This window comes from Erithacus rubecula (assembly GCF_903797595.1).
Source record: "Erithacus rubecula genome assembly, chromosome: 4".
NCBI lineage: Eukaryota > Metazoa > Chordata > Aves > Passeriformes > Muscicapidae > Erithacus > Erithacus rubecula.
This window is the reverse complement of record NC_136686.1, coordinates 21910091-21925470: the sequence shown is the minus strand read 5'-3', so window position 1 is coordinate 21925470 and position 15380 is coordinate 21910091. Positions and strand designations below refer to the sequence as shown.

General features: G+C 37.9%; 1 protein-coding gene and 1 long non-coding RNA gene across 2 annotated transcripts in view; both read left to right on the top strand.

Annotated features, from left to right (window-relative positions):
• PAWR (pro-apoptotic WT1 regulator) overlaps window positions 1–15380 on the top strand; it is a 71592-nt gene that overhangs the window by 43128 nt on the left and 13084 nt on the right. Inside the window, exon 4 of the mRNA XM_079305121.1 lies at window positions 11929–11963. Coding sequence (XP_079161247.1) covers window positions 11929–11963 — 35 coding nt within the window. The remainder of the gene's footprint in view (window positions 1–11928; window positions 11964–15380) is intronic.
• On the top strand, window positions 7988–8623 carry LOC306801757. Its single transcript, XR_013774182.1, has 2 exons — window positions 7988–8188; window positions 8471–8623. It is a non-coding gene; the product is annotated as an uncharacterized lncRNA (long non-coding RNA).

The following is a 15380-nucleotide window of genomic DNA, read 5'->3' as shown; positions in this document are numbered from 1 at the left end:
AGATGCTTGGATAATCATTCAATTTAGTGTAGAAATTACCCAGTACCTTTGAAAGAATGGTTGTTGATTGCAGGTGAGGATACAATGAAATGTCTACATAATTAGCATTAATGGTACAATTATAAAATTCTGTTGCAGTAGGTTGGGTTCATTGTAGTAGCTTCAGTATGACTAGATTAGGTGGTAAAGTAATCTAAACTTGATTTATTAATGTGATCCTTGAGTTACGCCTTATGCATTTAGTTGCAAGTCATTCAAAAACCTTTGAAAATTGAAGGAAAATGATATCTGATTTTTTTTTTTAACCTTTTGTTCTAAAAAAGTTTAAAATTTCACCAAAACATTGCAGGTACTTTCTAAAAGGAACATGGTCCAAAGCTATTTCTACAGAAATGTAGTTCTGTTTGCTTAAATATCATTCTTTTCTTTAAATGTGACCTAACACATTGAAATTTTTGAAGCAAGTATACATACATACATATATATATATATATATATATATATATATATATATATATATATATATATATATATATATCAGTGTTACAAAACTATAAATATTTAATAGAAGCATCTTTTAAGCTTTGCTGAAAGCAATAAATAAAGGTAAGGAATAAAATTCCTTCTTAGCTTTATGGCAAACTGTGAGAAATCAGAGGGATCTGTGTGTTATATGCATCTCCTTTCAGAATGACAGCTGAAAGCCTGCCTGACACAAGCTTCCCTAGAGTTTTGTACTTGAATCTTGATCTGAGAATATACTGCCAAATAAGTCAGTCAACTCAAGTTGTACTTTTTGCCTATTTGGTCTTTTCTGGTTTTTTATTTTGCAGTGTAATATCATACAACATAATTTTACAATTACTCTCATTATCCAAAGGATGTGGTAATAATATTCATGCCTATTCATACATGACCACGGCTTTTCAAAGGTGTCTACTGTGTAGGTTTCATGTATTTCTTGCAAAGAAGAGCTGTGTGCATGTATTCAAGAATAGTATTTCATCTTTTGTAAGTATTTTACCTTGATGTTGCTTGATGTTAATTTCCATCCATAGAGAAAATGTGGTTTTGCTAGACTAGGCATTCCTAAATGAATTAAACATGTTTTCTTTTCAGCACTACACTTTTAGATTTTAGGCCAGGAATTTTTTTGCATAATAACATGATTTATAATATTGGTATTATTTTTAAAAGTAAGGAAGTAAATGTGTTTAAAGTACAGAAAAATGGTAATTATGGTGACGTAATTTTGATTTTGGAAGTCAGAAGTAATTCTGCCAAATCAGGTTGTATGACTCTAATATTTGAGAGTGAACTACCAGATAATATTCATCTTGGGTTTTCTGTTTTCAGGTGGAGTGTGATGCACTCTGCAGAGATGTTATGAAAGTAGTCATTTGTATCCACAAAACGCTTAATAATGACTGCAGTAGAAAACTCATGAGGAAATCTGACTATATGTCTAAAAGTGTTTGCATAAAAGTTAGTTTAAAAGAAGTCAAATTCAATGTAAAGTATTAAAAGATCAGTAATTTTTTAAATGCATTTGCACCTTAAGTCAGTTTTGTGTGTGTGCAGTGTTTTTAAAATGGCAATTTGGAGGGAATTTGCTGCTCTGTGCAGGTGATGACATGAAACAGGTGCTTCAGTTGCCATCTACCATGGTTCCCATGGCTTGGGACACCCAGATGGTTTCTGTGACCTGTGTAAGGAAAACAGAAACACAGGGATTTCATGTTTTCATGGTCACACATGACCAGACAATCACTCAGGTGATTTTTAGCAATATGGACCTATATTCAGGACAGTTTGAGTATGTTAATAACTAAGTAATTAAGGCACGTGTCCACTTTGGGAAGAGCTAGCAAATGCAAAATATTGAACACTGCTCACTGTGTAGTGTTCTTTGTGTTCCACTTAAGAGATATTGTGGAAAAATACATCATGATGTCAGGAAGGGCAGTATCATGAGTTTGAATGAAAGTCTAGGACGTTCTGACCTGTTCTGAGGTGGTTGACTTTGCAGTTGTTTTTCTGTATGTATTGTTGCAGGATGGAAAACCCCCCACTCTATATAGTAACATTTAAAATTAATCTTCAAGGTAACTTCTGAGTTTAAGAGTAATAATGTTGCACGGTGTTCTTGTTTGGTGTAACTGGAGGCTTTCACTACCCTTCAAGATTTATTTTGATAAAAATGAGATGGCAAGTTTTTAGTTACATTCTATGGATTTGTGGTTTTACTAGAAGAGCAGTTTCGAAACAGTGCAATTAGAATTTTTTTATAGGAATGAGCTGTCATAAGATGTTGTAGCAACATAGGTTTCTCTGCCAAAATCTTGCTCCTCTCCTGTCATGTGAGCAAATTTAGTATACGTGTGTCTGTTGGTGTAGTGCTGCTGATCCATGCATGTTCAGTGGGTTTTACTGTGCCAGAGGATCTGCACAGGAAAGTCTGATTCAGCTGTACTGCATGTGCACTGTCCAATACTGCTGCTTTTGGAAAGTGCTTTCAAGTGAAATCATGGTCCTTTTTGCCCCTAAGAAATCAGGAAGCTGGGAGCTAGCAGTCAATGATGTGAGACCAAGGGAAAGAGGGTGGCTGTAAATTGCCTGTGAGCCCAACAAAGTTGCTTCTAGCCTTGAGGAGCTGGGGCATCCCTACTTTGAGTTGCCTGACTTCTGCTCTTGGAGGGAAATACTGACTAACAAGATTTATCTTCCTGACACCTGACTAAGAAGAGACATCTTTCAATTTTTTGTGGAAGGCATTATTTGTGTTCAGTTCTTGATCACTGTCAGCATAAATTTGATTACCTTTGATGGCAAACTTTGCTTTTCCTAGAAAGAAATTCAAAACTATTAACACTTTTAATATCTGTGCTCACTAAAGTTTAATTTAGTGGATAAGTGATTTAAGCTTAAAATTGTTTGATGAATGCATTTCACTCCCAGTAAACAGAATTAAATGTACCCATGAGGTCTCTTAAAATTGAACGTTGAGTTTAGTGTGCCTGTGTATGTGTGTACAAGCCTGTACCTGTGAAGGTTTCCTTCTTACTTTAGATTCACAGTTGTGCCTAGGAACCTACAGGGTTTTCAGCACAGCCTGCTCTTCAGGTACTTTCTACATCCTTATGCACAGCAAGTGTGAAGCAAAGTGTGTAAGTTATGATTTCTTCCTTGTAGTTTTGCTGAAATTTGTGTTCCTTCCACTAAGATTTCATTTTCTGGGGGCTTTGTTTACTTCTATTTTTTTCTTTATTCTATTTTTTCTTGTCTTCAAATGTTGCTGCTATGTACTCAGCCTGTATGAACAGATATTTGGTTTGTTGTTGCCAGTTCTTTCATTATTGAGTTAATGTAGCTGTGCTCCAGAATTGCACTAGCTGCACTGATCTGGAGATCTACACAGATGTAAGGAATAGGAAGCAGTTTCTCAAATTCCCAAATAATGTTTTGAGTAGCCTAAAGGGGCCTCATGTAAAGGAATTTGTTTTTTTCCCCCACATGTTTTCTGTTTTAGACTGGCTTTTAAAGTCTGTTGGGTTGCAGTGGGTATCTCCTCCCAGTCAGTCTCTCTCTCTCTCTTCTTCTTTTTTTTTTTTTTTATTTTTTTTTTTGTTGTTTTGTTTTGTTTTGTTTTTGTTTTGTTTTCTTTTTAAAACAAGAAAAGTGGTCCTGAAAGTATAATGATAAAACTGTAGCTGGGTATTGAAAAAGTGGGTCTTCTCAACATATCTACTTGTACAAATAGATTGCACAGCCTGAAATCAAAAGCTTTTGTAAGGTATAGTAATACTCCTGATTTTTGCACTTTCCTGTGCTTTTACTGTAGAGGAAGAAATTTAATTAGTACTGCTTTCATGCCAGGAACAAGTTTGAAGCCTAGGTAGCAGTTGTGAGTACCTGCTGGGTGTGTACAGAGAGGGAGGAGATTCTTTTCTGCAAGAACCAGTATGACCATGGACCAAGAGGATCCCTGCTGCAAGGTGGAGAGGGAAGACAACTTGCTCAATATTGCTGAAAAATGAGCAGAAATGTATACTGTGCACAAATACACAAAGCAATAGTTGTCAGACATTTTGTAACGTGTATCATACATTCATGTTATTAATACCAAGTTAGAGAATATCATAGCAGTAGTTACTCAGATGTGCTGGTGCATTTGGAAGCTGCATATTCCAGTTCCATGGTGGTGGGAGGATGGCTGGGGCAGGACAGCCTGCTTCTCTATCTCTGTATCCTTGCAGTCTAGTGTAATTAATGTGATGGCTCTGAAGGGAGGAGGAATCTGTAATTCACAGTTGTTTGGTGGAGACAGTCTGACTATGTTTGTACTGTTAAAAAGTGCAAGACCTGGGTGTGAGCTCAACTGCTGCACTGCTGATAAAACCTGTGGCTTAATTATTAGCAATATTTTCTGGCATGGTTTTGGTTCATGCTACCTAATGCTCTCTCTTATGTCATACCTGAGGACTGTTTGAGGAATAATATACCAGGAGCCAATCCTCTTATACAGTATGAACATCACAGCACCAGCTGTGGCTGCCTGTGTAGTGCTACTAGGATATTACTTGCCTTTGCTAGCTCAGAAACAAATACCTTTAATCAACACACTGGAGGGTGCAACACTTAGACTTAGGTTTCTTGCTCTGAAAATACTGCTTTGAGTTGTAGTTCATACCTTGTGTGATTTCAAATACTTCTGTCTGAGGGGAGCCTACAAATTCTTATTTCTTAGAGATACTACATTGTCTTTCTGGTCATTTTCCCTGCTCTGCTTTTTCTTTCCAGTTACCTGAGATCTAGTCAGGTTTTTTCAGCCTGATGTAATCACCTCCTTTACAACTTTTGTTCTGAGTGCCTAACTGCTTGTCCTGTTCTCTTTTTCTGGATCTTCAGTGGTGAATATTGCTTGAATATAGAAATAGAGAATAACAAATAAAAGAAAAGCTCTGTTAACTTGTTTGAATGTGTGTTTCTTCTTCCCTCATTTCTGGGAGCTGTTTTCTTCTGGGAGATTCTTGACTTACCTGGGAGTTACTTGTGTTACCTGCATGTATTTCTTTAATTATTTTCTCTCACCTTATGTCCTTAATAGATTTCTTCATAGGTACAAATTGAAGATACTTACTTTTCTGTTAGAACTGTGATTCTTTAGGCATTCTTGCAGTTTTTTTCCATGGCCCCCTGGTTCTGTGTAGGTAGATACCATAGGTAGATAAGTCGTAACTCCTTTGGCTTTGCAGGAGTAATATCTATTGCTTGAACCCAGGCATTTTAGCATATCCATTAGTTCTTGTTTGAAGTCCTATTAATTACATTTTGATTAAAGATAGTACATGATGCTGTAAAAAATTAGGTTCACAAAGTTCTGTTGCGTTTCCATGAAAAACATCTCCAGATGTTTTCAAAGGTGTGACACAATTGAGAGGAGCTGTCAACTCCCTCATGGGCAGAGAGGCCCTGTAGACAGACCATGACAAATTAGAGAATTGGGCAATCACTGTATGGAATTTAGCAAGGGCAGGTGCCAAATCCTGCTCCTGGAATGGGGAAGTCCTGGTTGTGTGCATAGACTGGGGAGCAGGAAAGAGACCTGGGGATCCTGGTGGATGGAGAGTTAAACAGAACCAGCAGTGCCCTGGAGCCAGGGGGCCAACCCTGTCCTGGGGGCATCAGGGACAACATCACAGCCAGGCAAGGGAGGGGATTGTCCGCTCTGCTCTGAGCTGGGGCAGCCTCATCTTGAGTGCTGTGTGCAGTTTTGGGTACCACAATGTGTAAAAGACATTTTAAAAAAAGCTATTAGAGAGCATTGAAAGGAGGTCCCCAGGATGATGGAGGATATGGACTGGGAGCCATGTAAGGAGGAGCTGAGGGGCAGGTATTGATCTCTTCACTCTTGAGACTGGGGTGACAGGGCCCGAGGGGATGGCAGAACGCCGAGTCAGGAGAGGTTTAAGTTGGATAGCAGAAAAAAACTCTTCACCTAGAGGGTGATTGGACACTGGAACAGGCTCCCCAGGGCAGTGGTCACAGCACCAAGCCTGACAGAGTTCAAGAAGTGTTTGGGCAACACTCTTAGTCACATGGTTGATCCTTGGGGTACCCTGTTTAGGATCAGGAATTGAACTTGATCTTGACAGTCCTTTCCAACTCAGCATATTCTTTGATTCTGTGATTCAGGAGTGGAAAGTGAATGGTATCTCTTTACTGCTGAGGGAAAATTGATTTTGGGAAAATTTGGTGGGAGGAGAAGAAAGGTATTTCATCTTTTTGCTGTTTTTCACATCTGCAGTCATTTCTGGTTTGTATTAGGGTCAGATTGCCTTTCAGTTGTTGAGCATTTAGATGTTATCCCACTTTAAGAGCTGAATGAAACCTTGTCTGTGTTGCAGAAGGCATGTAGCTGCCATTTCCAAACATATCTCAGTGCAGAGTTATACTGAATGTGAGAAGTAGCTGTAGTTAATCAGGATGTGATTTATGTAAGGGAGTGAGCTTGATTTGCTGGAGGGAGTTAGACTCTACCTTGGTATGTAAAAAGGCAAGAAACCCCAGCAGTAGACCTCCTTCTTCCATGTAGTGAAGTTGTATTTGCTCACATGACTATGTGACTATTGTACATGAAACTTTTTGGAAGTCTGTATTTGAATCACATATGAAAAAAAATTGTTTTAATGGCCTAATTTCACTCAAAATTCAACCTTGCGTATTGCAGGAATATCATGATGTAGTAATAATTTCCACTAGTGTATAGTTATATTTCAAAACAGGCAGTATTTATACCAGTGTGCCCCAACAGCCTGATTTGATCCAGGGGATTTGCTTTAATTGTTTGCAAAACTTTTTAAGTAGTGTGTCAAAGGATTCCAGTGAACCTTTTACGTAGTCCAGCTGACTCCAGAGTCTGTACTTGTTTAAAAACAATGTTTGTTAGTGCATTTTAACTAGCAAATTTATAATAATAGGGTTGGTTTAACATCTGGAAAACTTTGTCAGACACTTGTAAACACAGACAATTCTATTTATTTAAAGCCCAATGACCAGCTTGTTTATGTAATCTCTCTGTTGACCAGATGAAATGCCAAGATGAGCCAGGAGCAAAGATGAGAGGTAGCCAAGTTCCTTGCATCCTAAAGTGACAGTGATTTAATTAGCAGTATATGGTTTCATTAATTGAAGCAGTCTCAGCTGCCTATTCTGTCCTTATATATTTTCTTGTGCAGCAGGTGCATGTCTGTGTGTTAGTCCGTGCAGTGATTTAGATGGAGTTCATGTGGAATGAGACAAATGTTTTCTTTTTCCTTGTTTTTTTCATGTAGATCACACCCTGTCCTGCATTAATACCATCCACACAATCACTTTTGTAGACAAAACAAAAAGGGAACATGACCAATTTTCTGGAGCAATGCTGATGTATGTCACTCTGCAGTAGTTTGCAGAGTGTTCACTAATAATTTGGTTTATTAGTGATGTATATAGTGTTACAAGGTAATGCAAGCTGCCTGAGATCCTGTGCAAAAAGTAAAAGTAATTTTAAAGCTATGTTTGGAATACTACATTGAAATGAGTGTTTTATTTCATCCTTGGAAAAAGAACTGATGTTGGTAGATGTCTTTGGCAGCAGCATTTTTTCACAGTATGAAAGAAACCATTAGCATTGTTATGGATTACTTTACTTACTGTTTTTCCATTCAGGATGTCCACAGGCTATAAAAAGAATTCCTCTTTTATAGGAAGACATTCAAAGAAACTGATCCCTTTGTTGCTCATGGCAAATCATTGACTTTTATAGTAATGATTAGATATTTTAAATGTGGGTTAGAACTCTAAGTTAAAAAATATTTAGGAATATGACCCAGATTTGTAAATAAGTATTTAGGTACAAGAATAAACATCTGCTTTTAGGTTAACTCTTTGTCAGAACAGGCATGTCCCTCCTTTCCTCCTTCCTTTTCTTCATTTTCTACCAACCTTCAGTTCTCCAAAAGGGAAGGAGACAAGATTTTAAATTATAGATGCTTACTGCATTTTAAGATCTTCTGAATAATTTGAAATTTTAGACTAATTTTTTACTTAATGGCACATAATGCTATTTACAGCATGGCTACTTATATTCATATTGCCAGAGACTTTTGGATGCACACAAAACAAATTCCATAAGATGAGAACAGAGGTAAATAATACATTTTCCTAGTGCTTTCATCATCACTTTAAGGAGTGATTGGTTTGCATTTACATTAAGATTTCAAAGTAATAAAAGTCATAATTTATCAAATTTGCAATATTTATTTGATGTTCAGGGAATTTTTTTTATGCATCAGATGTGCATTTTTAACTTTTTATTCATAGTTAGTTTTAACTACAGAAATATAAAACCCCACTAATACTGTAGAAAGATCTGTTACAAAGGATTTGTTAATTGACTCAAGGCTTTTTTGTTTGTTTGTTTTAACAGGTGTCATTTGTAGCAAATGAGAGTATTTGCTATGCACTTTGTCTCTGAGCACTTGTTTGCTTTCCCAGCTTTTTCTGAAGAACTGGCTTTTCTGAATAGTCCTGCCAAACTTTTTAAAGTGTCCTGTTGAATTAAATATTCAAGTTTATGTAATTGCTTTACATATTATATTTGCATTTAGTATATGAAAATGTTTTAGCAAATATGAGGGTGTACAGTATATTCACTCCATTTTTGTAGTGTCTAGAGTACAAAACAAGCATCTGATACCTTAAAATTCCTTTGTACAAGGTGTGTATGCTTTGCTAGACTGCAATCTCAGGTGCAATTTCTCCCTTTCTCATGAATTTCACTGCAAACAGAAGCCTATGTTCACCTGGAGGCATTTTCCTGAAAAAAAAAGAAGCTGTTAAAAAAATAAGAATTGAGGAAGATTAGAGCCTAGAGTTCCTATTTTATTGTATCTGCAGACAGGCAAAATCTAGACCCCATGTAACTCTCCATCCAAGATGAAAAAGGCAATTGAACCATGTGCCCATAGCTAGTGGGGCAACTGGGATGTTTCTGAGCCCATCACCACCAGGAGCTGTGTCTGATGTTATGGGAACATGTATCTTAATGTATTAGATGAAACAATTTGAATCCTCTCAGGTACCTCAGTGGTCAGTCATTGCTCACTGTCTTAAAGCCAAAAATCTTTAAGGCTTGAAGGGACCTTGGGAAGTCTCCAGTTCAGGTCTTGCAGACAAAGCTGGATAACTGTAGCAAATTTCTCAGGACTGTGGCCAGCTGGGTTTTTGTTATCACCATGGATAGAAATATGTTCCCATCATCTTTACCCCATCAGGAATTTGTGCACATTGGCAAGATACCTCCTGAGCATCCTATTCTCCTGGCTGAACATTTCCAGCACTTTCAGCTTCTCCTCATGTGTCAGATGATCCACACCTTTAATCATATGTCCAGCTTTGCTGGAGTCTCTCCAGTATATTGTCCTCATACTGAGAAATTCAGAACTTGCCATCTGTGGTCTCACCAGGGCTGAGCAGAGGGGAGCTAGAGAACATGCTTCGCTGGAAGTGACCCAAACTCCAACTCCTGTCCCTGAACAGGACACCCCAAGAGTCATCCATGTGCCTGACAGTATTGTCCAAATGATTCTTGAAATCTGTTAGGTTTGCCTCTGTGACCACTTCCCTGAAGAGATTGTTCAAGTGCCCAACCACCCTGAGATATGAAGAACTTTTCCTAACATCCGAACTAATCCTCCACTGACACAGCTTCAGGCCATTCCCTCGGGTCCTGTCACTGGTCACAACAGAAGAGATTAGTGCCTGGCTGTCCTCATCCCTTCATGAGGAAGTTGTAACTGCAGTGAGGTGTCCCCTCAGTCTCATCCAGGCTGAACAGACCAAGTGACCTCAGCAACTTGTGTGTGTTCTCCTCTAGTGCCTTCACTATCTTTGTAGCTCTCTTCAGGATGCTGTCCTTTAATCTGCTGCCAGTGCATCCTGAGGATTCCATGGGTCTTCTTTGCTGCAAGGGCACAGTGATGGCTTATGTCTTGATGTACACCAGAATGCTTGGGTTCCTTTCTGCAGCTTTCCACATCATGTACTCATGCTTGGGATTATTCGTCCCCAGACTCAGGAGCAGGACTCTGCATTTTCCTTTTTTTTGGGCTTTATGGGGTCTCTCTGTGAGCCTGTTTTTCCAGCCTATCTGTATCCCTCTAGATGGCAACACAGTCACCTGATGTATTGTTAACTTCTCACCCAAGCTGTTTGTAGACTGCAAACTTGCTGAGGCTGTACTTTGTCTCATCATTCAGGTCATTAATGGAGCCATTAAACAGTAGTGGCTCCTGTATCAATCCCTGCAAAGTGGCTGGCATCCAGCTGGACTTAGTGCTGCTGTTCATAACCCTTTGGACCCAGTAATCACTGCATCTCATGGTCTACTTATCTGGCCTCAATTTCCACATAGATATGTTGTGTGGGAAGGTGTTGAAAGCTTTGCTAACATCTAGATAAACATCATCTGCTTTGCCTGCATTCATCAAGCCTCATTATAGAAGGCTGTCAGGTCATGAGTGGTTTCATCTTCATATATCCATGCTGATTTCACATCACTGTCTTGAGGACTCAGTGACTGAGCTAAGGACTGTCCTGTTGTGCCGTGGATGATCCTTCTTGAAGAAAGGAATGACATTCCTAATTCATTTTAGTTGTCAGAAACCTCCCCCTGCTTCCATGACCTTTCAAAGATAGCCTACCCTTAACTAAACTTTAAAAATAGCATTGGTACCATTTAAAATTGTTTCTCTGCCCTTTAAGAGGTAAAATTAGGTTTTCTTTTTCACAGATGTGAATCACTATTTTTCAGATGCTGTCATCAATGATAAAAATAGTTATTAGTGTTAAACAAGCAATTTTGCCAAGTTTGTGGGTTTCTTTAAATAGTTCCCATGAATTTGTTGTATTTTGTTCTTCTGCTTATCTTAGGGATAAAGTGTAGCATATATGGCAAAAATTGAAAATGCTTCATAAAATCAACTTTCAGATCAAGTTTTCTCCATAATGCAATTTTTTTTTCAATTCTCTTTTCTATAGTAAAATAACACTTTTTGTGTCCTACTTTTTAGCTTGTTTATTTACTTACAAAGTCACTAGTGTGCTGATCAGTGAAGGCAGTGTAATGTTTTGTAGAATTTTCAGAGTGGATGGAATTCCTCTTGCATTTTATTTTGAGAGCTCATTTGCTTCTTTGCCTGCAGTAAGTATTGTAAGTAGAAAGAATTTCATACTTTGTCTTTTTTTCCTCATAAAGGCAATTGTCCATTAGCTCTTTAAATGTTCTTTCCTGAATTTACCTGTTAATTGCTGGGGGGTGTTTTGCCTATGACTAAGAAAATAATTGTTTCATGTTACAACATCCTAAAAAAATATTTATGGACTTACTCTGTCAAATCTGAGCCATTGTTGAAACATGTCTTAATTTTTGTACTTGACAGCTTTTGTTTTTGTTCTCCTCCAAAAGAATAGCAGTGGTGCTGAGGAATTGAAACAGTTTTGCTCTGCTGCTCTTGGACAAGTTAATGAAATATTTAAGTGCACATGTGTTTCCATACTAGTTAGTGGTAGTGGAGGTGTACTGGTGGCAGGGTGTGAGCTGTTTCACTTGTTGTGCTTGCAGGGGGATGGAATAAGTGCACCCAGTTTTATGATGTAGTCAGAGGCAGACACTTAAGGCTTCTGAGGTGATGTTCAGAAGCAGTAATGTGGTGACAATAGTCCTGGTATTGTCTATACTTGACAACAAATTAATGCAAAACTGAGTTGTACAGTGGCATGGGACTGCTCCCACTGCAGACTTAGTTTTTTGTGGAGTGATAAGGTATTTTGGCAGGACAGATACTAGACAAATATTAATTAGTTTTTCCTCTTTGTTTCTTTTAGGACTCCTCCAGGATGGTTTCAAGCAGGTATAAAAGGTATGAGATCTTTGTATGCAACATTTTTTTTCTTTTTTACATTTCTGCCAGAAGTAATGCTGATTAAATTGCTACTTTTAGTAGAAGCCACCATACTGCTACTGTAGTTATATGGCCTGATATTGGGCAAAGGACCTGAAAGATGCAGCAAGCTTATCCAAAGCCCTCTATTATGTTACTATTTTAAAATAAATTCAGCTAGTGTTTTACTGGATCTTGCTAGGGCAGAATAGCTTCCCAATCAAATGTCAAACTTGACTACACATTGCCTAGTGGCCAGTATATTCGAAGTTTAATTTGTGAACACCGTATTCTGAAGTTTAATAAAGGAAGATAATTTTGTTGCTTTCCACAGTAATATCCGAGAGATGATTTTATCATGCTGCTGTCTCAGTTGTAGCACGTGTTTTTCATGTATAGCATGTCCTGTTTGTTATTTTTTGTCTGAGTCAAGTATTACCCTGGTCATTACTCCAGCTTTTTAATCAGAGAAATACTTCAGAAGTTCTTGATGCACCTGACCAGTGTGTGAAATTTTTGTTCATGTGGAATTAATACTGACACAACTATCACAACTATTAGGTAATGTTATGGTAACATGGGGTGTAAAATATGTCAACTGAAGCAAGAAAATTGTGTAAGAATATTTTTATTTGGTAATGAATGCATTATCTTTTTATATTGGGTAAAATATGTAAGTGGTTAATTCATCTGTGTGTATACACGTGGTAGAAGAAAGTGCAAAGAGCATCTACAAATATCTAGTCTTCACCACTCTATTTTCTACCCCTCAAAATTATTCACCTGTTGAATCATAGAATGGTTTGGGTTGGAAGAGATCTTGAAGATCACATAGTCCAGACCCCTGTCATGGGCAGGAATACTTTCCAGTGAACTAGATTGCTTAGAGCCCCATCCAACCTGGCCTTGAACACTTAGAGGGAGGAACACCCATTGCTTCTCTGGGCAACCTGCTCTAGAGTCTTACCTCCCATGCTGTAAAAAATAATAAACTATCCTGTTGTGCTTTAGCTTTCCTAGCATGGTGTCTTTTGTATTTATATTCCAGATTCTTGTAAACCCAGTGAGTGATGCTTTTTATTGCTGTAGAATTTTCTTTTAAATCACTATGTCATTGCAGAATGGGTGGGCTTATTGTCACAAGCTTACTAACTATGTAATTTCATGATTCGTTTCTTATTAACCAAGCAAATTTTACTTCAGTCTTTATTTCCTCTTCAGTTCTGGTGCAGAATTTTATTGCTGTTTGTATCTGCCAAATACTTAGAGGTGTGTGTCATGCTTTTGTGGCTTTTCATAAACCTTATCTCTGCTTGCATGCTTTATATGCTCTCTCACTTGCAAAAACTTGGTTGTGCATGGGGTGGCAATAAATAGAATTTGCACAACCACATTCGTAACTTATTTGAAAATAATCTAATTCTTCTGATTAGCATTGCAAAAGTAGGAAAGGCCAAAGGTAGAAAATGCTAAATAAGACTTGATTGTGCAGTCTTTCCTCAGTCACCTTTAGTTATATGTGGGATATAGAGTCTTTGTTGATTTCCTCTGTCAGGACTGGCATCACATTCAGGAGGAATGTGGCTTGCTGTGAGCTGATGTTCAGTGTTTTCTGGATGTTGCCATGTATCTTATTCTTTGCATAGTCTTGAGATTTTATGTTGAAAGTGAATTATTTACCACTGTTGGCACATTTGCCCAGTACTCACAAATATTCAGTGGGTTTTATTCTCCTTGAGGTATACAGTGCCCACTGTGGTTGGAATTATTCGTATCTATTAATTTTCTGTTGCATTTGAAAATTTCTACCTCCCAGAACTAATTTTTCCTGTGAGGGTTCTTAAGGTATGACTCTCAGTGGTTTTGCTTTCTGGTTTGAATGCTAAAGGAGTCAGACCCTGAATTGTTCTGAGCTTGTTTGTTTCTTCTAACATCTGCAGTAGCTGAAGGTCTTACAGAAAGCAGCCTCCTCTACAGTAATTCTTATTAGATCACTCAGATCTCCCTGAAGTCCCAAACACAGTAGGAGTCCCTTGGAAAGTCAGTTGGTTAGAACATGGTGCTAATAACACCAAGGTGGATTCAATCCCTGCATGGGCCATTCACTTGAGAATTGGATTCTGTGATCCTTGTGTGTCCCTTCCTACTCAGAATATTCTGTGAATCTGTGAAATGGAAAATGCCATTCTGTGATTGCACCTAGAATTGAAATGTTAATGCCTAAAGGCTGAATTGAGATCATAAGCTGCTTCAAGGCTCAAATACCAGCTAAATGTGCTTTTAATGGTCTTGGGGGTACTCCCTTAGGTTTTCAAAGCAAACTGAGAGTGAAGCATGTTCTCACATAGGGACAAACACTTTGAGGTCTTATTTGAACGTACTTGCTACAGTAATTGGCCAGTACTTTGTGTGAGAAAGATGTTTGGTAGACTTTATAGAGGTATGACAGCAAAAAGGAAAGTATGTTTTCCTGAAATATTGGATTCTGTAATAGATTCTCTTTCCCACTGAAAGATTGAATTATTTGCCAGAAATATTCAGGTTGCTTGCTTCCATCTTTGCAAATTCTGTTTTTTTTGTCTTTTGCCTTCTTGCTCTCCTCTAGTTTTTCCTTATCAAACATGACATCTTGTTCATCTCAGCATTTTTCTTCACTGGTTTCCATTTCCTAGCCTAGTTAGGCACCCTTTTGTTTCTCTTCCCCATTTCTCTTACATCCTTATATTTAATCATTGAGGTCCTAGTCTTCTCTTTATTATTTGTCTGATTTCTTGTGGGTTTTTGTTTTGGTTTGGTTTTTTTCTTCCTGTTTTGTCTCTGTTATCTGTCCTTTCTGACTTCTAGTCCTGGATTACTGATACTATTCTGTATTTCCAGTACCTTTCCTTTCCCTTTCCATTTAACTGTTTTTATATTTTAGGTTATAATCTTAGAGATTCTTTTACAACTTCAACAATTCTGTGATTCTGCCTATACTCTGAGATACCCGTTCTCCTGTACCTGACAAGAGAAAAGAGATTTAAAAGCAGAGATCAGTTATGTGTGTCCTTACAGAGTCATTATTCTCTTGGTGTGTTCCAGGACTCAAGGAATTGCACAGATTTTTCACTATGAATTACACTGGCTACTTTACCTTATATGGATGCAACAATCTGTGACTAAACATTTATGTGACATTGCTGGGAAACCTGTTTCACTGAGTGTCCATTGACTGGAAAACATGTTTACAAATGAACTCTGATGGCTGCTGTGTGCTTAGTGGCTTGGACAAACTGAGCCTGTCTCTTTGTGCTGTAAAGTAAATAAAAGTTTGTGATGAGGATCTCAGTTTATAATTGTAGTCTCTCTTCTGAATTTACTTCAGATATTTTCACACCCCCTAGTAGTTTGTGGAGG